Source organism: Perognathus longimembris, chromosome 20 (genome assembly GCF_023159225.1).
Source record: "Perognathus longimembris pacificus isolate PPM17 chromosome 20, ASM2315922v1, whole genome shotgun sequence".
NCBI lineage: Eukaryota > Metazoa > Chordata > Mammalia > Rodentia > Heteromyidae > Perognathus > Perognathus longimembris.
This window is the reverse complement of record NC_063180.1, coordinates 40,788,237-40,815,549: the sequence shown is the minus strand read 5'-3', so window position 1 is coordinate 40,815,549 and position 27,313 is coordinate 40,788,237. Positions and strand designations below refer to the sequence as shown.

The following is a 27,313-nucleotide window of genomic DNA, read 5'->3' as shown; positions in this document are numbered from 1 at the left end:
ATAAGCACACACAGAAAGAGAGACAGAGACAGAGAGAGACACACACAGACACAGAGAAAAAAAGACGAGCCATGAGCTGCTTGGCTCACACCTGTCATCTTAGCCACTCAGGAGGGCTGAGATCCGAGGATCACAGTTCCAAGCCAGTTGGATCACTTAAGTCCATGAGATTATCTCCAATAAAACACCAAAAAACGTGAAGTGGCATGGTGGCTCAAGTGGTAGAGCACTAGCCTTGAGCAAAGAAGCTCCAGGACAGCTCCAGGCCCTGAGTTCAAGCCCCAGGATGAGCACGTGGGTATATATATGTGTCCAGGCCCTCAGTTCAAGCCCCAGGATGAGCACGTGGGTATATATATGTGTCCAGGCCCTCAGTTCAAGCCCCAGGATGAGCACGTGCGTACACGCGTGCACACACACACACACAGTAGATCAGACTTTCACATGCCAGGACCTAGAGGAGGAGGGACACAGCAGAGTAGAATTCCTCAGGAGGAAACGCCTTCAGGTATGGCTTGATGCAGCTTTTCCCACCTTGCTAGGCTTGCCTAGGAAGATCCCACCTAGCCTGCCCCGCTTTCTTCCTGGCTATGTGCTTCCTTGAACTGAACCAGTAGTGTTTCTGAGACGTGGCAGGTGAGCTTTTCTTGCTTGTCCTCCTCCCTGTCCTCCAGTGCAGCCCGCACTGGTCGACCAGTCCCCACTCCGCAGCTCCAGGCTCCGTTCCCTACAGGTGCTCTCAGCCATGATGGTGCCACAGTCCAGAGGTTTCTTGCCTTCTGTAGGAGAGATTGGCCGCGGATGAGCCATCAGTGACGTAGGTTCATGCGTCACTCCGGCCTTATTCTGGGAAACCCATTGATCTTTAACTCTGATGATTGCAAAAAGCCATCCAGGCCTTTTGCTGGCTCACTCAGATGCTTGAGCACAGCCAGGCCCTCTGAGCCCATCAAAGGTCACTGCAGATCGTGAACCACTTATTTACTTATTTTCCCCCACAGCATCTTGAGCCACACACTTGGGGCAATCCTAGCTCATAGTCACCAGCTTGATGAGTGGCAGCTGATCACGACTCACACTAAGCCTCTGGCTGGCATGGGACCAGCTCCTGATCGAATGCCAGAAAGCCCTCCGGATAGGAGCAGCTTCCCTGTCTTGAAGCACAGCAGGGCTTGGAAGGCCTTCCTTTCGTCTGCCAGACCTTTGAAGGGAGACCTTGCATGTCGAAGGGACTTGGGGGGCTTTCGTCTTGGGCCTTAGCTGTTCTGATTGCTCCTGCACTGAAGATTCGCACTGCCATTTCTCTTCCATCCTTCTGTCTTTTTCAGTTTCCTGACCTTCTGACGTCATTGGCTGTCTCCCTTGGCACCGTGAAGCATGCCTTTTAATGCACTTTTTCCTTCGTGCTATGCATTTTCTATCTTCAGGCCATTTCTCTGATGCTAGCTAGGACATGGATAAGGGGGTCATAAATAGCATGCAGTTTGCTCCAAAAACTCAATGACAGTTCAATGGTTGTTCTCAAAACCAGAGACGCTAGCTAGGTGCTGGTGGTTCATGCCTGTCATCCTAGCTACTCAGGAGGCGGAGACTTAAGATTTGTGGTTTGAAGCCAGTGCAGGCAGGAAAGTCCTTGAGACTCTTCTCTCCAGTGAACCGTTCGGAAAACCAGAAGTGGAGCTGTGGCTCTAAGTAATAGAGCTCTAGCCTTGAGCACAAAAGCTCCAGGACAGTGCCCAGACCCTGAGTTCAAGCCCCACGATCACCAAAGGAAAAACAAGAAGAAGAAGAAGAAGAAAGGAAGAAAGGGGGCTGGGAATATGGCCTAGTGGCAAAAGTGCTTGCCTCATATACATAAAGCCCTGGGTTCCATTCCTCAGCACCACATATATAGAAAAGGCCAGAGGTGATGCTGTGGCTCAAGTGGTAGAGTGCTAGCCTTGAGCAAAAAGAAGCCAGGGACAGTCCCCAGGTCGAGTCCAAGGCCCAGGACTGGAAAAATAAAAAAGGAAGGAAGGAAGGAAGGAAGGAAGGAAGGAAGGAAGGAAGGAAGGAAGGAAGGAAGGAAGGAAGGAAGGAAATGAGATAAATCATATTTTGCCAGAAAAGTTTGTCACAGAATTTGTTGGACAGTATAGCATGATAGTCCCACTGCTATTGATAATGGTGAAAATTTCCATTCCTATCCTTCAAGAATTGAACTACAGTGTTAACTTGAAGGTAGAATTTATTTCAGAAGCAACAGCCTCAGCCTAAATGGTATCGTTAGCATTTCAATCTGCAATTTTATAGTTTTATAGTATGGTTTGGGTCAATGACGTGTGTGTGTGTGTGTGTGTGTGTGTGTGTGTGTGTGTGTGTGTGTGTGTATTAGGTTAGAATTCAGAGTCTTTAGCTAGCCGGGCAGGCACTTTTTGAACCATATCCGCAGCCCATTTGCTGTAGCTACTTTTAGGCGAGGGTCTCATGTTTCTTGCTTGGGACCAGCTTCCAATGGTAATTCTACTACTATCGCTTCCTACATAGCTGGAATCAGGAACACACCACGATGCCCAGTTGAGATGGGCTCTTGCTAACTCTCCCCTTAGGCTGACCTCAAGCCAGGTCCTCCCGATCTCTGCCTCCTGAATGCCTGGGATTAAGAATGCACCACCCTGCCTAGACCTCCATTATCTCTTGGTCTCAGAACCCATAGGATCTGAGAGCAACTGTGCCTGACAGCCTCGCCAGCTGTTTTGTCACCGTCTCTCGGATCCTGCTGTGTCACGAAGCGTCATATTGATAAATTGCTTTCCGGAGGGGAATATGTCAATTGACATTCCCACCAGCCATGAAGTATACGTTAGCGCGAGGAGTTTGACACCTGCTCTGGGTTTTATGATGGTTCAGACGACTCTAATTAATCTATCTTCTTCATCTCTCACGGCAAGAGGAGGAAAAAACGATGTCCCACTTTAAATTCATACTCCTGCATTTATTTATCTCCCACCCAAGCATGTCCATTCTTTTTTTTTTTTAATAAGAATTCGTTTCTATTTTTCTACAGACCATGGGTGGATGCTAACCCATCCCTGAGTTGAAAGCATCATGATTACTTTATCTCCCATGATATCTGATGTGTCCCTTGCTTTCTTTTCACCCCTTTCAAATGGAGAGAAAATCCCCCCAACTGGCTTCCCAGCCAGTTCTCTGCCTCCGGCATCTGCGCCCTACTTATGGATTTGACTCCTGAATTCAAATCCTTCCCTTTGCACCACTGCGTTCCCTTTGTCACACTTGCAGTGTGCAAACTACCTTCTCTTCTGAAATATCAAGGACATCCCTACCTCAGAACCTTTACACATGCTCTGGATCTAGTTGGTGACTTTGCTAGCACCATTATAACAGTAATGTAACTGTTATTTACAGTTCAACTTTCCCCCTCCTAAGGAGATTCCTGTACCTGTACCTGTCTGTTCTCTGCTTTCTTGTTTAGTGTTTGTTAAGCCCTTCATCTAGACCTGACACTATCTTGTCAACTTATGGCATTTCTTATTGGCTCATTGTTCTCATCTGTAATTATAGGTAGGCCGACAGGAGAGGATTATATATAGTATGTATACAATATCTAGTATCTCTATATGTAGCGTATATAGTAGCATAGGTGTAGTATCTAGATACAATATATAGATACATGTCCTAGATCTATCTATATACTCATAGTATATATGACATGCACATTTTACAGAGTACATGTAAAACAGTATGTATGATATCTCATATACTATGCATTATATGTCTATAGTATACTTACTTACATATACTGTATATGATGTACATATACAGTATATGTATGTATAAACACACATATAAATTCCTGATTGAAGAGTGGATGATATCTTATTTATTGTTCTATCCTCAAAATCCAAGGTGGCCCCTGGTGAAAATATATATATAATGTATTATATAAGGGCTAAATTTGAATCCCAACTTTTCTTTCCTCAGTACGAGCATTTTCATATTTTCTGTTTAGATTTTTCTCTCCGTTGGAATTTATCTTGATGTGGAAGGTGAGGTCAGTTATTTTGCTTGCTTGTTTGTTTTCCCCTCTAATCATTAACTACTTGCGTCAGTACTTTCACCAGTTTTTTTCCTCCCACATGAACCTTAGAATCATCGGTGTTATCAAATCCCTGAAGTTCGCCCTGCTTTCTAGAGCTGGGCTTGCGAAGCATTAATTGGGGAAGATGAGGAGCTGTGAGTTCCACACACGTGTGGAACAAGGGGACATTCTGCTTTGGCCTCCTCTCGCTGCTTAGGAATTTGACCCTTGTAATTGAATAAAAGATGGCACCTCGGTCTTTGTTCTAGCCCACCATAAACAGTGATTGGTTCTTAACTTGGCAAATATCTGTTCTTTTCCTCTGGGGGGGGGGGGGAGAAGGAACAGGAGACAGGAAAAGCGGGGGAGAGAGTTGATTTGTTCTTAGCATAGTACGAAAGGAGATAATTAGCATACATGTTACCAATTTACAGCACTTACATTCAACAACTCACTGTAAATGAAAAGTCTGGATCTAGATGGTTTGTTTCCTTGTGCTGGGACTGGGGCTTGAACTCAGGGCCTCATGTGCTTGCTTGGCCTTTCTGCTCAAGGCTGGTGCTCTACCTTTGGACCCATGTCTCCCCTTCAGATTTTTGCTAGCAGATTGGAGCTAAACCTCTAAGAGATTTGCCTGTCCAGTGTGACTTTGAACCTTAATCCTCAGATCTCAGACTCCTAAGTGGCTAGGATTCAAGGTGTGAGCCACCAACACCTGGCTTTAGATTATTCTTTTAAATATCTGAAGTAGAAGTAGTGTTTATTCATTCACTCTCTATGCAGTCATTTACCTCATTTAACATAATTGCAACTGTGGTATATTAATTTCATCCTTTTTTTGCAATTTTAATTATTATAAATTGACAACCCATAGTCATATATGATTAAAGTATGCATCTTCGTGTTACAAATGCATGTGGAAAAATTCTTTAACATCATTAGTGATGAGAACATTGGAACGTTGTTCTCTTAACAACTTGTACAACATTCTATAATTATTTGTACTCACCAGGTTGTACAATAATCTTTAAAAAAAATAATGTCTTCCTGTCTAATGGAGACTGGATACAATTTGACCCTTATGGTCCCATCCCTCCCTTCCCTCAGCCATTGGTACTCAACATTCTGCTCTCTGCTCCTGTGCTCATTTGTTTTGAGATGGTATCTGTAAGTCACAGCCTCTCCAATTTTATTCAGGTTGGCACAAGGGACGGATAGCCTTCCCTCTAAAATTCTCAATAGCATCGCATTGTATCTGTCTACCACACATTTCTTCATTCATTCATCTGTTGATGGACATTTAGTTTGGCTCCATACTTTGGTTATGAGGAGCCATGCTAAGCCAACTGACCTGAGAGTTTAGCCATCTCTTTGACAAAAATGGACTTCAAAAATTTGAGAGAAATACTTGGAAACAGGATTGTGGGTTCCTAAGGTCATTTTATGTTTGGTGTCTGATGGACCCTAATTCACATTTTCACCAAGCTTGCTTTTGCTCCACATCCTTGCAGACATTTTTCCTGTCTTCCATTCTGACAAGTACGAGGTCCTGTTTTCTTGTCATTTCCCTAATAATTAGTGACATTGGGCATTTCCCCCCATTGATCCATTGGCCATCCGAATGTTTTCTTTTGAGAAAAGTATGTTCAGGTTCTGGAGCCATTTTCTTAAATTATGTTTTCATTTCCTTTTTCTTGAGTTGAGTTGCTTATATATTTTGGATATTGAAAAGCTGAAGTTTTTAGAAAGATATTCTGGTGTGTGACTAGTTGAACCTTCTTTTTTTCTCCCTTTGGTGGGTGAGTAGGTGAAATTTGTGACTTTTTTTCTATCATCTTCTTGATGTCACCACCCCCTTGGCCCATTCATAAATTTTTGAGGGTAAATCCTATTTCATCATGCTAGGCAATATTCCTAATATAGTATTAAGTCTGCCTTGCCCATGCTTAATTTACACTTGTTCTCCTTTAAAAATCCTTATTGCACCAGTTGCTGGGTCATAAGCATAATTGTAATCTAGCATGTGGTTATCTCCTACATTTGTTCTATGAGGTATGAAGTTTCTTTTCCCTGGTGAAATTCGAGCAGATCCTAACGATTTTCTGTCAGCATGCGAGTAGCCTTTTTCCTGTGTTACATTATAGAGGCATTCTCAATTGAATGGTGAATGCCAGATTCATACTAAGCATTAGCAGTTTCCTTTCTAGAGTCAATGGCACTGAGATTTCCTAAGTAAGGTACCAATGGGTAATTGTGTGGGAGCATCTCATACATTTCTAGGTGATTCATGCCACCCAGAACCTGCTAAATACATTAATAGGCTGCACATCTTTAGATTGCTCTTGTTCTTCGCCACAGTATGAGTCAAGCAACCTTTTTTCTTTGTATATTCTGTAATAGATTTTTACAGTGCAAGGAATATCTATTCCTAGAAAGAATAGATGTATTCTATACATCTATTGATATATAGGAATATAGGTGATGTTCCTTTAAATACTCAAAGGAACAAGTGTAATAGTTGCACTGTATGTAACTAACTGTTTTAGAAGGAAGTTTTTCTCAATGGAATAAGATCCTAATGGTATTTTTGTGCTGCAGCATCCCAGGATCCGTGTCTAACATATTTATGAATTTCTTTAGGATTTCTTCTTGTATGGGTCTTAAGGAATTCAAGATTTTCAGGGGGAAAAAAAACATCATTTTCATCTGCTTTTCTTAATTTACTATCATACACATGTGCATTGCTTGCTCTTATATTTGAAGCTACCAGGAACCTGTCATTTTATTGTCTTCCTTATTTAGTAACATGAAGTATTTATTCCTTTCATTTGTTGTTTTAGAGGCCTAGACTTCAAGTTTTTTAAATCATAATTCTATATTTCTTGGGTGTTTTGTTTTTTTTTCTTGTCAGTCGTAGGACTTGAATCGGGACCTGGCTGCTCTCCCTGAACTTTATTGCTTAAGGCTAGTGCTCTACCACTTTGAGTCACAGTGCCACTTCCAGTTTTCTGGTGGTTCATTGGAGACAAGAGTTTCACGTACTTTCCTGCCCAGGCTGGCTTTGAACCACGATCCTAAGAGCTCACCCTCCTGAGTAGCTAGCATTACAAGTGTGAGCTGTGACCCACCAGTGCTCAACTCCAAACTAGTTTTGTAGAAGCTCTGGAGACAGTTCAAATGCATAGCGACCAACCAAACCCCCAATCAAGATACATGACAGAATCTCAAAAATAAAATAAAATTAAAAAGCCAGATGTGATGGTCTACCTTTGAAATCTCAGCTGTTTGAAGGGTGGAAACAGGATTGTGGTTCAAGACCAGCCTGAGGCAAAAGTGCAAAACCCTATCCAAAAAATAAACTAAAAACAAGCCAACACCAAAGAGCTTGAAGATATTGCTTAAGGCCCTTAATTCAATTCCTAATACAACCGAAAATAAAGGGAATATTTCCAGTGGAGATCCTTTTCTCTTCACAGAAATTCATAATTTTTATGCAGAATTTTCTGTTCCTTTTGCCCTTGGACGTCCTGTGTAGACGCTGGTTGTGGATATTCCATATCCTATGCCAGAATTTAAGTGTGTAAAGCCGGAAATTCAGTGAGCTAGAAAAATCAGATTTTGTAGAAAAATAATGCCAGCAAGAGCTGTGTGTTGATTTTGGATTACAAGATCGAATATATTCTCCGAGACCATGACAACCAGAAGTTGTGACATTTGGGAAGAACACGCTTTCGGTGTTGGTGTGGGTCACACCGTGTGTGGCTTCGTGACACAAGTGTGCTATTTGTACACAGAAATTTCCCATTGACCCATTTGCCCAGTGCATTGACATTTTCCCCCATTGTTACTCCCAGTCATGGAGAGCAAAATTTTCCTCTACCCACTGCCTGATCAGATGCTAACACGAGGACATTGTTTATTCCATTACTCGTCAAGGCCTTGTATGTAGGTGGAACAAGACCCATCTATCAAAAAATGGCCCATGCCCAGGTGCTTTGCAGGAGTTTGCTTAGGGCATGTCCTAGGCGCAGGGCAGGCCTTCTGATGTCACCATGAAAGGCAGCCTGAGAAAGCAGAACCCTGGGCTCCCAGAAGAGGGAATTTGGAGAGAAACTGGAGATGACAGGATCTCTAGAGAAGCATTCCTGCTTTTCTTTCTTTCCCTTTTTCCTTCCTTTCCCCTTTCCTTCCTTCTTTCTCTCTCTTTCCTTCCTTCTTTCCTTTCTCTCTTCCTTCCTTCTTCCCTTCTCTCTCTCTGTGTCTCTCTCTCTCCCTCAGTTACCTTTAAGTAGTTGTTCAAAATGGCTGTTTCAGTTCAACATGTAAGGATATGAGTACAATGTATCTGTATCTTGATCAAAGTCACTCCTTTCATCCTTCTCCTCATCTCTCCTGAACTCATCCTTCCCCTCTATTTTCTAGTTCCAGTTTCACATATATGCATTGAATATTATGACTGCCTTCACCCACTCTTCCCCTCTCCATTCATCTGACCGCCCAGCCCATCCCACCAGTGGGCAACTCCTATCTCAGCTTCCCTATGTATATATTATACTTCAGTCAATTTGTGTTTATCTACATATGATTCTGTGTGTATTTCCATGAATCTGGATTATAACCATTTGAGAGAAAATAGGCACCATTTTGTCTCCCTGAACCTGACTTAATTCCCTTAACATTGTTTCCACATCCATCCATTTCTCTGAATGTGACATTTTGTTATTTCTGATGGATGAATAAAATAACATTGTGCCTGTGTGTATGTAGCATACAATAAATACACACTAATATATATGTGTGTGCACACACACATATATTTATTACATTCTCTTGATCCACTCGTTCATTGAGGGATATCTACATTGGGGATGCTTCCATAACTTACCCATGGTGACATTCCTACTTTCCATTCCCACCATCCCCCTCTGAATGGGCATGGCCAGGACTCCAGGATCACCCAAGACATACACTCGGCATGAGCTTGGTGAATGCTACTACCTGCATATATGGAGCAACCTGCCCATCACTTTCTTACACCATTCCTCCGTTTTCTCTCTACCTCTAGTTTCATGCTTTGCTCTCTAGCTTGAGAATGGCATTTCAAGTCTCTGTATCATGGATCTAAAGACTCACCTCCCTTCTCACAATTATTTCCATGAGAGAGTCTCTTTAGCTTCCCTCTTCTGTTCAGTTCACTTCAGTCAAGCCATCTTTCTCTGACCAGCTAGCTAATGGTTAATGGTCTTTGATTCAGGGTTTTGCTCTAGTCTAGTCAGTTTCTACAATGGTGGGGAAGGGCTGGGATTCTAAAGAAATATAGTGTAATCCACAATGGCTTAATTGTTGCATCTGACTGCTTTTCCTAAGGGAGACAGAAGACACAATGTGAAGAGGACTTGCTTCTAGAAGCAAGGAGTCTCAATGTAGGGCTGGTTCACCATTGCCTGCTGGAAACTTGGCTGGCTTTAGATATGGTATAAATTCCTTCCATGAAGGTAGATGGCCCCAAGGAAAGTTAACTCCTTGAATTTTTATTCATAATGAAGCCAGATATTCTCTTTGAAATTTTAGATTATCACACAGGGGGGTGGAGTGGGGGAACCTCTAGAGTATTTAAGAATTCAACCCAGTAGACAGCCATAATAAAATAAGAACAAGAACAAAGCTTGGTCCCAAGTTCCAAAGTACAGGCTGGACCTGTAGGTACCCCAACCCTCCAATGGAAAAACCAAAACACTCATTCTTAACCTAATCTCTTGCCCTATGTGGAAATTCTATCTGGACTAGGGAGCTAACAGAGAAGGAGACAAAACAAAAATGGAAAGCAAGAATTTTCCTTAGAAACTCTTGGTTAGCCAAACTCCAAAGAACTCAAGTTACAATTGGAAAGGGCTTAAAGGCATCATTAATTAGATATGGTACACCTAGTTGATGACAGTGTCTTCTATACATGCTAAGAAAATCAGCTTTAAGACTTTGCACCACAAACAAAAATAAGATAACTATGTATATCGGTCCATACATTAATGCCATTCCTTGATCTATACATATTTAATATTGTTGTTGGTGGTGGTGGTGGTGGGACATGAGCTCAGAGCCTGAGTACTGTGACTGAGCAATTTTGCTCAAGGCTAGCACTTTCCCACTTTGAGCCACGGTGCCACTTCCAGTGTTCTAGTGGTTCATTGGAGATAAGGGTCTCGTGGACTTTCTTGCCCCAGGTGTCTTTGAACCGTGATCCTCAGATCTCAGCCTCCTGAGTAGCTAGGATGACAGGCATGAGCCACCAGTGCCTGGCATTTATATGTTTTAAAACATTTGTTGCACACTACAAACATACCCCCAAAATGTGTCAATTAAACTATTGAAACGAAATGAAGTATTGTGGTGTTTTGTTTCACTTTTCTGGATAAAGCTGGGTCTGTGGTATATACGAAGAGTGTCTTTCCCTTTCGCGCTCGTTTGTGTGTGTGGCAAGAGGAGGTTAGTAGTCAGATGTACTATGGGGAAGAGGAGCCCAAGCTGGTGTTCCATCATTGACATCCCCTTGGCTCTGTGTGTTTCAGAATCACGACGACAGCTGCATGTATGATGGACCTGCGGAGGTACCCGCTGGACGAGCAGAACTGCACCCTGGAGATTGAAAGCTGTGTGTATCTGTGTCTGACTTACCTTCTCTTTCCCTCTATGCATTGGGTCTTTTGGTCATGACTTAGCTTGTGTCTTTCCCAAGGCCCTGAGGTTCTTGATATTCTTTTGAACTCTCTTAAAAAGTAGGCTACGGCCTGGGCAGAAAAGGTGATGGAGTCTCCTTCTCCCCCCCCTCGAAGCCAGGTTCCATGGTGTGTGACTGTAATCCCGGTAACAGTGAGAAGCCTAAAGTAGGCACAGCGCAGAACAGGTGCACTCCCTGGTGGAAAATTAAGACCCTATGTCATAAAAAATAATAATAATAACCAGCAGAGAAACAAGCCCAGAGGCATGGCTTGAGTGGTAGAGCTATTGTCTAGCAATTTCAAGGTCCTGAGTTTCAACCTCAGTACTGTCCTTCCACAAAAGATTTAATTTGACAATAGATGAATCTGTTTGTTTGCTGTGATAAACTACAAGAGAATCCACTGGATACTGCTGCTGGCCTGCCTGCTCTTATGAAATAAAGAGCCCCATAGAACAAATGTAGTTTCCTTGCTTAGAACTTATTTGTGGGGTTGGTTTTTTTTTTTTTTTTGGAAGTTATGGGGCTTGAACTCATGGCTTGGGCATTGTGCCTGAGCCTCTTTGTGCTCAAGACTAGTGCTTCACCATTTGAGCCACAGTGTCACTTCTGGCTTTTTCTGAGTCGTTTTTATTGGAGATGAGTCTCATGGACGTTGCTGGCCAGGTTGTCAAACCATGATCTTGAGTGGCTACGATTAAAGGCATGAGCCACCAGCACATGGCTTGCTTAGAATTTAAGAGAAAATAAAGATGTAATCCTAAAACCAACCCAAATTAGACTGGGGTTGTAGCTCAGTGGTAGAGTACTTGCCTAGCATTCATAAAACCCTGGGTTTAACTCTACTCTGCAAGTTGCCTTGTCAACAGAGGAAGACAGAGATAGAAACGTGTGTGTGTGTATGTGTGTGCACACACACACACAAAGAGATGGGGAGATAAAGAGCAATGGAGAATGACAGACAGACTCTACAAAAGACTCCTTTATTCTAATCTGATTATGAGAGTCTGTTTGCCGTGCTAAAATATAGGAAAACAAATGCTCCCTGTCTCTGTCCATTCAGCAAAACAAGCGCAAACACTGTGATGCAATTTTCTAACAATATGCTTCATCACGCATGAGTAGCTGCACTGCTGGGACCTCAAGCAGTCCGAGAAAAACTCATTTCCCATCAGGATCTCTACCTTACAAGCAAGCCCTTTCTGCATCTCGGCAATTTGCTTCCATTTGTGGAGGGTTCAGATGCTTTATTTTATTTTCATGTGTACCAGTACGAGGGCTTTAAACTCAAGGCTTGAGCACTGTCTCTTCGATTTTACCAGAGCCACCACTCCACTTCCAGGTTTGGGGGGGTTTAAATTCGAGATGAGTCTCATAGACTTACCTTTCCAGGCTGGCTTTGAAATGCAGTCTTCAGATTCCACCTCCCGATTAGCTGGGAATACAGGTGTGAGCCACCATTGGCAGCTCAGTGCTTTATTGGTAATTTAGCGCTGTGGTGGAGTCAGAGCTGAATCTCTCGTGTCTGACAGACAGACATTCTTCCCGTAGCCCTTGCCCTATATCATAGGCTGGTCTGTGAGTGGACTCATGGAGGAAAGGTTGTGAATGATCCTACTGACCCTCCGTGTGGTTCAATGACTGTGACTTGGCAGTGTCGCTGGAAGCAGTTGAGGTGAAGAGGGAAGGTGTGTGTGAGCTTATGGAGAGATTGCCCGGTGGCAAGCTGATATCCAAGATATGCATGCAGCCAGCCACCGCGTACCTGCCATGCTTTCTGAGAGTCATGCTCTCGAGAGAAGATGAGGGATTGAAATCATGTCAAGTGATGCATAATTGAATCATCTGGGGACATTTACCAAAGAGAACAGCAGGCTCAGGGGAGAGATGATGGCTCCCAGCAGTTGAAGAATTGTCTTGGGGAGTTAAATAGATTCTGTGTGGCCAGAGGGCACGAGTCCAAAGAGACGATGAAGGTCTGGGGAAGGCAACTACGGGGGCTAAGTAAGGAAGCAGCTCCTTTTGGGAATGCCTGGACACAGAGTGGTGATTTCTGACTGTATTGCATCCTTAGCTGTGATGCAGTAGCCTCAGGGTACAATGTGAAGAAAGACCTGTCCCCTCAATGTGCAAGGCCCCAATCCTGCAACAACAACAAAAAATTAAGTATTAGAGATGGAAGTCCAATTTTCAAGTGGCTTGGCTCTTACTCGTATCTCCATTGCGAATGGAGAAATAACGTATGTCGCTTTTTTTGTCCTTCTTCTTTTACTAGCATCAGGACAAATTCATTGACCCATGAATTTGTCCACCAAATACTTCGAGATCTTCAACTCATTGCAAGCATTGTTTTGGTTTTGTGTTTTGATTTGTTTTTAGTGTTTGGGCCCAGAGATTTGTACATACGAAACAAGATCTCTGCCACTGGGCTCTACCCACGCCTCTTGAGGCAGACACTGTTGCTAGCAGAGTTATATATAAAGGAGACGTAGTCTCTCTAAAGAATTGAACTATTTGTGTTCTCCATAGATTCTCTTATACTACAATTAATTCATTTATAACCGCTTGGGTGCCACCAGTATGCTTACTTCTAGATTTATCTAAGTCAAAGCCCAGCAAAATGAGCACTAGGAAACGAGTATTTGCAAGGGGTTAGGGGTGGGTCCAGAGGAGAGGGCTGGAGGAATGAAAGGGGGAAACGAGTGGAATGCAGGCAATAATGCATTGTCTATGCCACAAAACTGAGAAAAAAACAAGGGGGCGGAGTGGAGATGTTGAAGGGAAGCCACAGACCAAGATGCACTTTAGACCTCAATTGCTTTGTTAAATGGCAAAAAAAATATTCAATATGTAACCTGAAAATTAAGAAAAGGGAGGGAAGGGGTGGGTGGGAGGGGGGTGGTGACAATGTTGAAAGAGGTGACTTTGATCCAGAGGTGCCACATTCACAAACAGCTCTGTTGAATGGCAACTCTTTTGTACACCCACTTAAAGAAAATAAAAATATATTAAATATATGTATGTATATATTTATACACATATATATGTGTGCATGTATATATATATATATATGGGGGGAGAGAGGGAGAGAGGGAGAGAGAGAGAGAGAGAGAGAGAGAGAATGCTTACATTCACAGAGCTCCTTTTCCAGGCAGGAAACAGTGATAGACATTTTCAAAGAAATACAGTTTGATAACAAGGGCTGCGGGTCATTTTGGGTTCTGTGAGAAGGATTTAAGTCCTCCACATACAAACTCAAGGAAAGAAGAGCCACGTGACGTAGATGTGCAGAGGATCTAGAGGCCTAGCCAGAAAACAAACAAACAAACAAACAAACAAAACCGTGTCCAGCGAGGCTGGGCTGGCGAGCGGTGGGGAGGAGAGGCACGCGGGAGTCAGTACCTGGGGCCCGTGAGCTCCTCAGAAGAAGTTGAGGCTAGAGTTTTGTTGTTGTTTTTCGAACCAACAGTATTGGGAAACAGCATTAAAGATGATCCTAACCAAGTATTGGTGGCTCACAGCTGTAATCCTACTGATTCACGAGGCTGAAATCTGAGGATTGCAGCTTGAAGCCAGCCTGGATAGGTAGTTCATGAGGCTTTCATCTCCAATTAAGCAGCAAAAATCAACCCAAAACAAGCCTGGAAGCAGACCTATAGCTCAAAGAGTAGCGCGCCAGCCTTTGAGTGAAAAATCCAGGCAAGAACAGGCCTCGAGGTCAAGCCCTAGTACTGGCATGCATTTGTGCACACACACACACACACGCATGCACATGTAAACACACACAAAGATGAACATGGATTACAGTCAGAATGGAATGTGAAGAAATCAGAGGAAACAAGCACTTGGGAGGTGTGATCACACACACACACACACACCTGCACACATATATATTTTGCAGGAAGATGACAGCAGAGTGCACAAGGAGATAGAGATGTCACCACATCTCTGGTCCATTTGTTTCTCTAACAGCACACATTGAGTTGTTCTTCCCTTTCCATTATATATGTTCAAATCTAAAAATCTATTCGATCAAATGATATTTTTCCTCAGATGCATTTTGTTTTTCAATTGATCTTACTATAAAAATGAATCTCACCCTTTGGGAGACTCATGGTTGTAAAATAAATAAATAAATAAAGTTGAGCTGGGTGCTGGTGGCTCATACCTATAATCCTACCTATTCAGGAGGCTGAGATCTGAGGATCGAGGTTTGAAATAAGCCGAGGCAGGGAAGTCTTGTCTCCCACAAGCCACCAGAAAACCAGAAGTGGATACAAATCCACAAGGCTCAGAAGTGGTAGAGCGCTAGCCTTGAGCAAGAGCTCAGGGACAGTGCCCAAGCCCTGAGTTCAAGCCCTATGACTGAAGAAGAAGAAAAAAAGAACCACCACCACCAACAAAGAGACATGTGTCAGGTGGGCAGACCTCATGGCCAGGAAGAGCGGATGAAGCCCCCAAACACAACCAGGAGAGCATTGGTTTTGCTTGGAGCGTTTATGTCACCCGCCACCGACTCTGTTACTCTGCACGCAGCTCTTGTGAGAAGCTGCCTTCTCTTCTCATCCTTCCTGAGTTCTCATCTCTTCTTACTATCTATTGTCTTCATCATTCCTGTCAAGATATGATTACACGTAATGTCTCTATATGATGTCTGGGTCAGCCCTAAGATTATTCTCTGCAGATGGCAGTCTAGCCAGACCCCCAAGACCCACCCCACCCTCACCCCTAGTGGCTCCCTACCTTTCAAGACCAATCTGGTACCAACCAAACCACACAGTGAACACGAAAGAAAATACTTGAAAATTCCTTCTTGGGCGACACGTGTTAGGGGCCACGCCCGTTAAACCGATCTTCCACCGTGGCGGGGCTGCTGCTTCCATTTGATGAGTTTCCTTGGCTGTGTGTGTGTAGGAAATGATGGCCGCTTCGCATCCACCATGTCCCTTCCTGTTCTCTTCTGGCAGATGGCTACACCACAGATGACATTGAGTTTTACTGGCGTGGCGGGGACAAGGCTGTCACGGGTGTGGAGAGGATTGAGCTCCCACAGTTCTCCATTGTGGAGCACCGTCTGGTCTCGAGGAATGTTGTCTTCGCCACTGGTGAGTTTGGGGTCCACTCACGGTCCCTTCAGGATAATGGCGACATTGAAGTGATGGGCTTGGAGGGAAAATGCATGGCCAGTCTCCTGGGAGAACCACCATCTGCCATTCACTTGTGTCCATATCCAAAAGGGATGGATAAGTCTGGATGGAGGAGAGCACCTAAGCTCTCTGGGGCATGGAAAGGGTCGAGGAGCAGAGGTCAATGTAGCCAGCCCATATTCCATGACCTTCGGCCAGATAAGAAGCTGTCGATGGTCTTGGCTGTAAGGAGAACAGGAAAGGGGAAGCCAGACTTGGCGGTTCTCTTCCCAAGAGCTCGACATCTTGGTCCACACTGGGCATGATCACAGGCAGCCGGGAAGTAGCTTCACATAGCCTGGCTTCTAGCAAAATGTCTTCTCCCGATACGGTACAGTATCCATATGGTTGTCCTGGCTTGGGCTTCAGTATGTACTTTTGGTTTCAACTATCCAAAGACTGAGGCAATGCCTGCACTTGCTGAGCTGTTGGCTGAACTGCTACGACTACGTACAGCTTAGGACTCGTGATGCTTTTTCAGTGGCTCTGCCTTCTTGCCGAAGGCTGCACACGGATTGCAGATGGAGATGGTCAGGGGAAGTGTTTGTAGGGCCGAGTTTTCAAACTCAGGGTTGACATGGTCTGTGAAGGCCAGAGCTGGTCCTACACTCAAACAACAACCCGCAGGTAGACATTAACATAAAGGAAGCATGTTATTGCCTGTGGATCGAATCCCCCTGACCCGCAGCCACTGGCTGCTTCTTTGCCTGGCACCTGCTCCGGTTCATTTCGTCTCAGTGCCTTTAATGCTTGGGATGTCCTTTTGCAGTTCCCCAGGCTGGGCTTGGGGGTTGGTATCTGTCTCCATGACCAAGTTCCAGCTCTGCTCTCTCAGCTCACCATGCCTGGGACTTCAACAGTGCATCTCCCTCAGGGGGGGCTCTGCCCTGGTCACTCCTTACCCCGCCCAGCCCCCACCTCGATGTAGGCTGGAGATTTCCCCAGGGATCAAGGAGGTATGTCAGGGTCATCATCCTCATCCTGCCTTTCCACTCCTCCCCCTATGACAACCATCAGTGTCAGGCTTCTCAGATCTCAGCCTCCTGGGTAGCTAGGATTACAGGCGTGAGCTGCTGACACCCACCAGCTGCTAGCTTATCTTTTGTCTGTGGATATCTTTGAGTCGCATTGGATGTCATCTCAACTGTGATGTATTCTGACTCTGATTTACGTATGTCAGGTATTCAAGAGATAACTCTGGGGACAGTGTGTTTGTACTCAGGATTCTCACAAATATCAAAACCTCAACTATAGGTTCCGTTGGAAAGTCAAATGAGAAGGAAGAAAACAGAGTGTTTATATAAGGTCTGTTCAAAGCTGCTGGATTTCTTAGGATATCGGGAACTATGATCAACATTTCTACTTAGTCCAGAGCTATGTATTATTTCTGTGTGTGTCAGTACTAGGGCTTGAAATCAGGGCCTGGGTGTTGTCCCTCACTCAAGGCTAGTGCCCTACTACCTGAGCCACAGCTCCATTTTCAGTTTCGGGGTGATCAATTATAGATAAGAGTCTCACAGACTTCCCTACCTGGGCTGGCTTTGAACCACGATCCTCACATCTCAGCCTCTTGAGTAACTAGGATTACAGACATGAGCCTCCAGCACCCAGCCAGAGCTGTATTTTTTTTTTAATGAAAGGGTTTATAAAATAAGTTCTCAGAGTATTCATAGTGAACTATAGCCTGTAGGGTTAGTAAAGACCTGGAAATAGGCATGGATAGGCTTCCTAAGAACAAACAGGAAGAAGAATTTTTTTTTTTAAATCCAAAAGATAAAAGTAAAAGAAGAAAGAATAAGTTCCATGTTCCTACACCTTGCCATCTCTGGGGTCCGAGACTCCACAGCTATGTGCTCACTGTTATCTACATCACATCTAAAGTAGTCTAGATATTTGAAATTCTTTGCATTACAACTTGACAAAGTAGTAATCCAGAGAATACTGTAGGACTTTGGTTTACTGAGCTGAACTTTTGAGCATGGTGAGTTAAAGCTCAGTTGGTTTTCTCTGAGAAAAATAAATAAGGCAAATACCACAGCATCATTTTCAGAGGAGTGAAATTAAAACTAATGATTCAAACAGGAATGTCAACATAGGAAATCTTTTTTGCATATCTAATTTCTAATTAAACAAATTAATCTACATGTTAGTTGGGATGTGTCAAAAAATTCACTTAAATGTCCTGAAAGCAAACTGGTTGCAACTCATCAAGAATATGTGACAATTCTAAGTAAATTGTCAAATCTCAGTTGGTAGACTGTCTAATAGGTTCTAATTAGTTAAGCATCACACTTAATTCTAAGAATAATTGGAATTTTTCTCCCATTGGGCAAGTGCTCTACCACTTGAACCGTGCCCTAACCCTTATTTGCTGTAGTTTATTTTTCAAATAGGGCTTTACTTTATCTTCCCTCTACCACTTATAGCTAAGATAACAGTTGTGGGCCACCACACTGGCTTAGGATGTGTGTGTGTGTGTGTGTGTGTGTGTGTGTGTGTGTGTATGTGTGTGTTCTAGTACTTGAACATAGGGCCTGGGCTCTGTCTATCACCAAGCTTTTCTGCTCAAGACTAGCATTCTACTGCTGGAGCGCCATTACAATTTTTGCTTTTTTGAAGTGCTTAATTGGAGATGAGCGTCTCATGGACTATCCTGGGCTGGCTTTGAACCTCGATCCTCAGATCTCAGCCTCCTGGATAGCTTAGATGACAGGCCTGAGTCACTGATGCCTGGCTCCCTACAAAGACTTTTGTCAAAAGATATTTATAACTTCAATAATAATCTGTATAGCTTTTATTTATGTTCACATATAGGAAAATGTTAGAAATATAAATGTGCACCTAAGCAATCAGTAAGTGAACAATTGTGTGACCATTAGTGGGGCAAAAATAGAACAAATCTGGAACTTCTTCCCCCTACTTCCATGCCCCTCCCACACCCTCCCCCAAATGTCTAACTTGGAATTTATCACTTCTTAGCTAATAATGATGCCTGGTTTTGAACCTTTTCCATAGGACACGAGACTGGTATTGTTTTGTGCTTGTTTTCTTGAGCTCAGCCTTATACTATGTCTCTTTAGGTCACCTATTTTCCTGGCTGTACTATGTAAATAAACCACAATTATTTCCTCACTTTTGCACAAGTCTCCGCAATACTGCCAGGAACATTCTTGTACCCTGTCTTTCTGCAAGGGTAGGCATGCGCACAACATGTTCATGACAGGCCTGGAAGTGCACAGGTGCCTGTGGGAAGTCAACTGGATAGGGTGAGCCCGCTTTCCAGAAGGATCATTCTCAGTTCTGTGGACACCAGTCATGCTCCCATGTCCTGTCCACCTCCATGTGAACGGGCTGCCGGGTGTGGGGTGCGAGGTGCTAGGCGGCCTCTTGCAGTTCTCACTTCTGTTTCTCTGATTGGTTGAGCACCTCTCCTGATGATTTCCTTGGAGATCCTCTTTGGTGAACTGTTGGTAGAAATCATGGTGTATTTTCTGTCATCAGTTGATTGATGCTTTATAGATCTATTATAGACACAAGGTGGTTTGGTTTGGTTTGGTTTTTTGGTGCAGGTCCTGGGGCTTGAACTCAGATAGTTTGGTGGAGATGAGAATCTCACAGACTTTCCCGCCAGGGCTGGCTTCCAATTATGATTCTCAGATCTTGACCTCCTGAGTAACTAGGATTACAGGCGTGAGCCACAGGTGCCCAGCCCAGATGCAAGCTGTGTATGTGTTACACAACTATGCCTTTTTCCGAACTGTAAGTTTGGATTAATAGTCCCTTTTATTTTTTTTGGTGGGGGAGAATGGAGTGCAGTATGGAACAGTGGTAATTTTCCTTATTTTATTACCCTGCAGGAACACATTTGTTATAAGTTGTGTTGTGCCCATGGATCTGATTTTGAATTTGATGCTCTGCTCCATTGTTTCATGTATTCATTGTTGTAAATCACAGTATTCACCGCTGCATTGTCAGCTTTAAGTAGAGCAGGTCCTTCACACTCTCTACTTTTTATTTTATTTATTCCTGACCCCTTTCTTTATTTCCCTATAAATTATTTAATAGGATCATTAATTTTCATTTAAAAGTGGCTCGACTTTGTATTTATGACTGCATTAATTAATTCAGTGGAAAGTGACATCATGGTTCTGCCAATTTCTGTCTCTTACCTCTCCGTTGGCTTAAGTCTTTCATTCATTCCAGTACCTCTTGCATGTTTTGGTGAGATTTTCTCCCTCCAGATGTTTGATATTTTCTGAGGCTAAAATATTTTAAACATTATTTCTCATTTGCTGTGTGCTTATATGAAAACAGATTTTTTTTTGCATTGAACAGCCTTGATAAAATTGAGATGGGACTCTCAGTTTTCCCAAACTGTTCTTATTTTGATCACTGACTTACCTGCTATTGCCACTCTGTGTATAATTCATGTACACTTCAGATCCCACACAATACTATTGTTGATAAAGGAAGTTAAGTGTTCACTTAGATAGAATTACATGCTTCTTCATCCTTTTCTCTACCTCCAGGCCTTTCTAACTACTTTCTTCAGGCTTGATCCCATGTCTGCAACTCTAGCTACTGAGGAGGCTGAGATCTAGAGGATCCAATTTTGAGAATAGCCCAGGCAGAAATGTCTACAAAGACTCCATGTCCAAAATAACTAGGAAAACAAATCCAGGCTGGAGATCTAGCTCACATAGCAGAGCAGAAGCCTAGCAAGCCCAAAGCTGTGAGTTCAAACCCCAGTACCCAAGTACTTTTTTAAAAATCCAAGTCTCCAGTGTTTGCATTTCTTGCCATCCCATGTACAACTATGACACCGTATTATTTTCGCATAGAAGGGTGTATGTGTCGATGATGGAAATCCAGATTTGCATTTTTATTTGTTTCTCCACTTGAAGATAGTATGTATGCCTAGCTTCCGTTGTTCTTCCTGAGGAGATACGGAGAACTGCTACTTTGAAAGTGATCTCTTTTTCCTCCTCCTCTTGATGTCTTCCTGGCTTGGCCTTCTCCTTCTGTCCCTAGAATTCCACTCACACACAATTCTCTTTTTTATTGTCTCCTCATACTTCATCTTGGAAATTCCTATTTCAGAGAGGGTCTCTGCTTCTAGAAGCAGCAAGAGGCATTAGCAGTCTTGGGTAATTGGAATTCAGGTAGTTCTGGACTCTTTCCATCACAGGTACTAAGGGGAGCTTTTATGGAGGTTCTCACTCTGGAATACATAAACATCATGCTTTCTTTTCCACACCTCTTCATTTTTTTTCCCCAGAAGTGTTTACAGCTATTTCAGTGTTTAATTCTACTTTTTTTGTTTGGGCTATTAAGACATGATGAAAAAAAAAAAGAGAAAGCATTTTTGAATGTTCACTTTTCAGAAAATAAGAATTGTATGATTCTATATATTTCCCTGATTACACGGTGGGTGGGAAGCATTCCCCATCCCCCAACATCCTGTGCTTTTGAGGAAAGCTAAAAATCAGGGCTGAGTCTTTGCTGGAGACAGTGGCAAGCTGTGGAGATGTTTGTGACTCGCTGAACTAACACATGGGAAAAGGGATTTGGAGAAAAGAAATCCCCAACTAAGTGTAGTTTGACAAATATCTTCAGCTGACAGATAACAGCCGTATGTTGTCACTGTGGGTCTGTGAATCACTGGGTTGGGACTGCAGTTGTGTGTGTGTGTGTGTGTGTGTGTGTCTGTCTGTCTGTCTGCACACGCATGCATACTGGGTACTGGGGCTTGAATGCAGGACCTTGCCCACTCACTTGGCTTTTGCCCTCAAGGCTGGCGCTGTACCACTTGAGCCACAGCTCCACTTCCGGCTCTCTGTTAGCTAATTGGAAATAGGAATCTCATGGCGTTTTCCTCCTGAACTGGAGAGCCTTGGATCTCATCCTCCCAAGTAGCTGGGATTACAGGAGCGAGCCACCAGTGCCTGGCTCAGGACTGTGGCTTTGGTGCTGGCTCTGAAAGTGAGTTCTGCCAGTGGGCAAATTTGGGGGGAGGAAGGGGGGCGGGGCGGGCAACTATGAAGTTTCCTCCAAACTTTCTTGGCTTTTGTTGACCTGAAAGGTGGAGAGGTTTTTGTTTTTGCAAGGCACATGGAAAACAAATTACTTAAAATGCTTCTTTAACTGTGTAGTGTTTCTATTTCTCATCCTTTTTCTTTCCTGGTGTGTATTTTGATAGTGACACATTCTGACTTTATATCAGAATAATTTGATCAAATTAGAAGTAAAGGCATCCAGAGGGAATCGTGAAACATTTCATTTAAAAGATAGGAGTTACCTCTTCTTAAAAAAAGTTGTCAAACTACTATTTTGCTTCTTATTTGGGGATTCTGACAAATTACAAATTTCCCTTGAAGTCTACATGCTATACTTTTAATAGGCACACTTAAGTTTCTCTTTAAGAGTTCATTCATAAGTGCCAAACATCAGTTTTCACTGGTCTTGTGTCAAGTCATAGCCCAGTGGGCCCATAAATAAAGATGCTGTAGGAAAAGAAGATACTATAGGAAGTGATAAAAGGATAAACAACCAGCAGCATCTTATTTTTAGTTTGATTTAATCTTAAATTCTACAGCCAATTAGTGCTCTCTCTGTGTCTCTCTGTCTCTCTGTCTCTCTCTGTCTCTCTCTGTCTCTCTCTCTTTCCTCTCTCTGTGTGTTTTGCTAGTACTGGGGCTTGAACTCAAGGCCTGGGCACTCTCACTTGGTTTTTCCACTCATGGCTGGTGCTCTAGCACTTGAGCCATACCTCCACTGCCAGCTTTTTACAGATGAGTTGGAGATAAGAGTCTCTCGGACTTTCTGCCTGGGCTGGCTTTGAACCACCATCCTCAGCTCTCCTCCTCCTGGGTAGCTAGGATTGGAGGTGTGAACCACCAGCTTTTCTTTTCTTTCTCCCTTGTTTTCTATTGTTGGAAATCTTCAGCGACTACCTGCGTGTCTTTATCTGGTAAATTGCCAACCCCTCCATCTGATCCAAAATGAGAGAGGCCCAGAGCCTGTTTAGTCTGTGTTCCAAAGGAAGAGCTTCGCCACCTCAGCTGGCTACTGTGACATCGCTTTCCTTTAAGAGCTCCTGACATATGTCAGACACAGACGCCAGATTGTTTTCTAAAATTCCATTGCTCGACATCTCCTTTGCAAAAATAACCCTCATGTGCCTTTGTCTACTGAAATTGCTGTAAGACCTCTGACAGACATGCTTAAATAGACTTAACGGTGAGAAAACCTTGGTTCTTGAATAGTGAGCACAGGGCAACAAAAAGAGGAGGGGAAAAAATGAATGTATTTAAGGAAGGTCGCTTCTTTTTTTGGTCAGGTAATAGATTTCAGACTTGATATAAATTAAGACCCATAATTCCCAAGCGCATAGACAGACAAAAAAATGTTTTTCTTTATTATTGTGGTAGAGTTCAAACTATGCAATACACCCAAGCACAATAAAACCAGTAGTATTTGGTATATTCATAGAGTTGCATAATCGTGGCCAATCCATTTTAAAATTGATTTCCCATCATTATCACCATCATCACCACCATCACCACCAAACCCCATGCCCACCATCAAATCATCAACACCATGAGCACCATCAACACAACCACCACTACCATGAGCTTAACCACCACCCTCATGATTACCAGCATCACTACCACCACAAACACTACCATCAGCAACTACATAGTCATGTCCACAGCACCACCATCACCTCCATACCCAGTGGACCCTTTAGCAGTGTCTTTGTTGCTTTTAACAACCGTAAATAACTAGAGATCAAATTTTTATTTCTGTGGATTTGCCAGTTCCATACATTTCATATATACAACGTGTGTACGTAAATATATATATACGTGTATGTATATCTATATATGTGTATACACGTATATATGCGTATATGTATATGTATGTATATACAATTTATTTCATCTTTTCTGACTGGCTTTTTTCATTTAGCATTTTAAGGTTCCCAAGGGAAGATTCTTGGCCTTCATTTCTTTGTATTTTTACTGCTGTGTCATGTTCTTTTATATGAACATACCACATTTTGTGAACCCATTTGTTAGCAAACATTTGCGTTGTTTCTTTTCTTCCTTTCTTTTTTTTTTTTTGAGGGTGGGGCTATTAGGGACAAGACAGCTGTGGACATCTATTTACATGTTTTAAGGTGGATGTCTTGTCTCAGAAAATGAACTCATTTACTTAGGGCCAGACTTGCTGGGTCAGATAAATATATTTAACCCCCTGTGGAACTGTTTTGTAAAATGATGGCATCATTTATGTTCCTCCCATGGTCTGTGAGGGATGTAACTTGTCAACATTTATTAATAATATGCCTTTTTAAAAAAGAAAATTGCAGCCATTCTAGTGGGTAGAAGACTGTGTCTTATGGTGGTTTTGATGGATAGTTCTCTACTGAGCAATGATGTTGAGCGTTTTTCCACATAGCTATTATTCATTTGTCTATCTTTGAAGAAATATCTACTCCAAGCCTTCTCTGACTTAAAAAAATAGGTTATCGAGTTGTACTTTTTTATTTTTGTGCTAATATTGAGGCTGAACTAAGGGTCTGGGGGCTATGGCTTAGCCTTCTCACTCAAAGCTGGCACTTTACCACTTGAGCCACAGCTCTACTTCTGCCTTTATTCAGTTATTGGTTCATTGGAGTTACGAGTCTCATGGACTTTCCTACTTGAGCTAGCTTTGAAACATGATCTAAAATCTCTTCCTCCTGAGTAACTAAGATTAATGGTGTGAACTTCTGATGTCTGTCTCTATTCCTTTGTTTTTTGTTTGTTGTTTTTCATAAGTATTCTTTATATGTTCTAGATAAAGTTTCCTCACCAGCCAGGTGGCTCCCCTATATTTCTTCTCATTCTATAGGTTGTTCTTCTTACTTTCTTGATGGTATCCTTTGCAATATTGTCGTTTTTAATTGGGGTGGATTTTAATTTTGCTTTTTCTTCCATCACCATTGGGTTGTTGCCCTGGTTTTATACACAAGGAGGCACAGGATCTAAGAGGATTAGTTAGCTTCCTAAATAGCAATACTTCAAGTAAGTTCTGAGGTTGGATTTTCCAAATAGCCTTGTTCTTTCCTGTAGTCATCTTAGTGCGGAAATTTAGAAGGACCCTACAGAAGATCAGACATGACTTGAGATGGTTGAGGGTTTTTTGTGGTGGTGGTGGTTGTTTTGTGCCAGTCTTGGGGCTAGAACACAGGGCATGACTACTGTCCCTGAGCTTTTCTTTGCTCTATACTAGTGTTTTACCATTGAAACCATAGCTCCACTTCCAACTTTTGGGTGATGAATTCGAGATAAGAATCTTAGGGACTTTTCTTGCCTGGGCTAGCTTCAAACTTCAATCTTCAGATCTCAGCCTCCTGAGGAGCTAAGATTAAAGGTGTGAGCTACCAGTATCCAGCTTGAGATGGGTTCTTTAACTCCAGTTCTGTATTTCCTCCTTCTTTCTTCTCCACTTCATACATTTCCTTTCCTTTCTAGACTGGTTCAACCGATAAATAGATGACTAGTAATGAGAATGAGAAATGATAAAAAGAGCTCCCTTTCTGAGACAGGCTTTCACTATGTAGCCAAGGCTTGTTTCAAATTCTTTTTTTTTTTTTTTTTTTTTTGCCAGTCCTGGGCCTTGGACTCAGGGCCCGAGCACCGTCCCTGGCTTCTTCCCGCTCAAGGCTAGCACTCTGCCACTTGAGCCACAGCGCCGCTTCTGGCCGTTTTCTGTATATGTGGTGCTGGGGAATCGAACCTAGGGCCTCGTGTATCCGAGGCAGGCACTCTTGCCACTAGGCTATATCCCCAGCCCGTTGTTTCAAATTCTTGGTCCTCCTGCTTCAGCCTCCTCCCAAGTGCTGCGATAACAGGGGTGCCCCATCCTACCTGGATAATAATACGGATTTTAATTGTAGGCTGTATTATGATGTGAAATGGAGATTGCAAATGAATAAAATAGCACGGTCAGGACCAGAGAGCAGTGCTAAGAGCTTTGCTGCTGGGTGAGGGGCTGGGAGAGGTGGTGGAAGACCTCAGTCTTGTCCTGAGAGGGGAGTGGCACCCTTTTTCATGGGTTGGATCTTTAGCCCTTGCTAAGACATCAATTTGATATAACCCAGGGGCTCTTATCACTGTCAAGGAATTTTATATGCACATTTTAAATGAGTTCTCCAAAATATATATATATTAGCGCCTAGAAAGGGATATAAATTTAGGCTGGATTAAGATCCAGTTTTTGGCAGAATGTTCTGGGCATCTGGGGAGAAAGGATGGAGAATCGCATCTTTAATAGATGGCTTTGCCAAGATGGCCCTGGCTTGGACAGATGCACGTGTTCAGAGAGGCCAGACTCCTGCTTATTGGCTCGGTGTCTCCAGGGGGCGGGACCACAGCTGGATTGGCACAGCAGCCCCAGGGATTCTGTGCATTTCCACCTTTATGAGGACATGTCCATTGCTGCCTTGCAGGAGACATCTTCACATAGCTGACAGTTGGTTGTTGTTGTTTTAAATTTTACATTATTGGCTTCTGGCTATAACCATCTGGGAATTTTTCCCAAGCCCCAATCCTTGAATCCCACCTTGCCAATGTAAGGATTTGATCTGGAAAGTTCTGCTTCCTCTCCCTTCCTGAAAGGATCGTAGGCATCCCTGAGTACCTCAGTCTACCAGCACGAAGTCTTTGCCTCCATCGCTAAATTATCACGTGGCCTGGAAAGTACTTGTGTCCACAGCCATAGCACCTACGTCAGTATTAGCAATGCCACGCGTGTATGAGCTTCCCCAACATGCCTTAGGAGCCCGTATGTGAGACTCTTAGACAGGGCATCAGAACTGGTTGACAACGTGATTCCTTGTCTTCCATCTTAGTGGCTTGCTTCACTCACTCAGAGTGGAATAGGCAGGGGTTAGAGGGAGACCGACGCTCAGGTCGAATGTTTTTGTTAGCTTGAAGTAACATTCAGTTATAACAAACAGAAGAACATATTTAGTGAGGCAAATATACACACAAATAGTGCAGTTCCTTAATTCTAGGTTTGGTGTCAGTGCTATCTTAGCAGATTTCCACAGATGCATGGACATAACCAGATAAATACTCTCTTCCTAAAGTTTCCTAACGATCTTTCCTAAGTGTGTGACTATGTCACTACAGTATATCTTCCCCCACTTTCGAGTTTCCTTACAATGTCAGTGATTCTTCATGGAATTGGTGTCCATTTCAGTTTGTTATTGGAATAATTTTCTCTGAAGATGCATTTTAGAAATTGTGAAGATATTTCATTGGAAAGTTGGGAAATGTG

At 43.0% G+C, this 27,313-nt stretch overlaps 1 protein-coding gene across 2 annotated transcripts in view; it reads left to right on the top strand.

Annotated features, from left to right (window-relative positions):
- Nucleotides 1–27,313, top strand: part of Gabrb3 (gamma-aminobutyric acid type A receptor subunit beta3) — a 170,703-nt gene that overhangs the window by 124,122 nt on the left and 19,268 nt on the right. For both annotated transcript variants that reach the window (XM_048369315.1, XM_048369316.1), the window contains 2 exons: nt 10,648–10,730; nt 15,764–15,901. In XM_048369315.1, the coding sequence (XP_048225272.1) occupies nt 10,648–10,730; nt 15,764–15,901 (221 nt within the window). The remainder of the gene's footprint in view (nt 1–10,647; nt 10,731–15,763; nt 15,902–27,313) is intronic.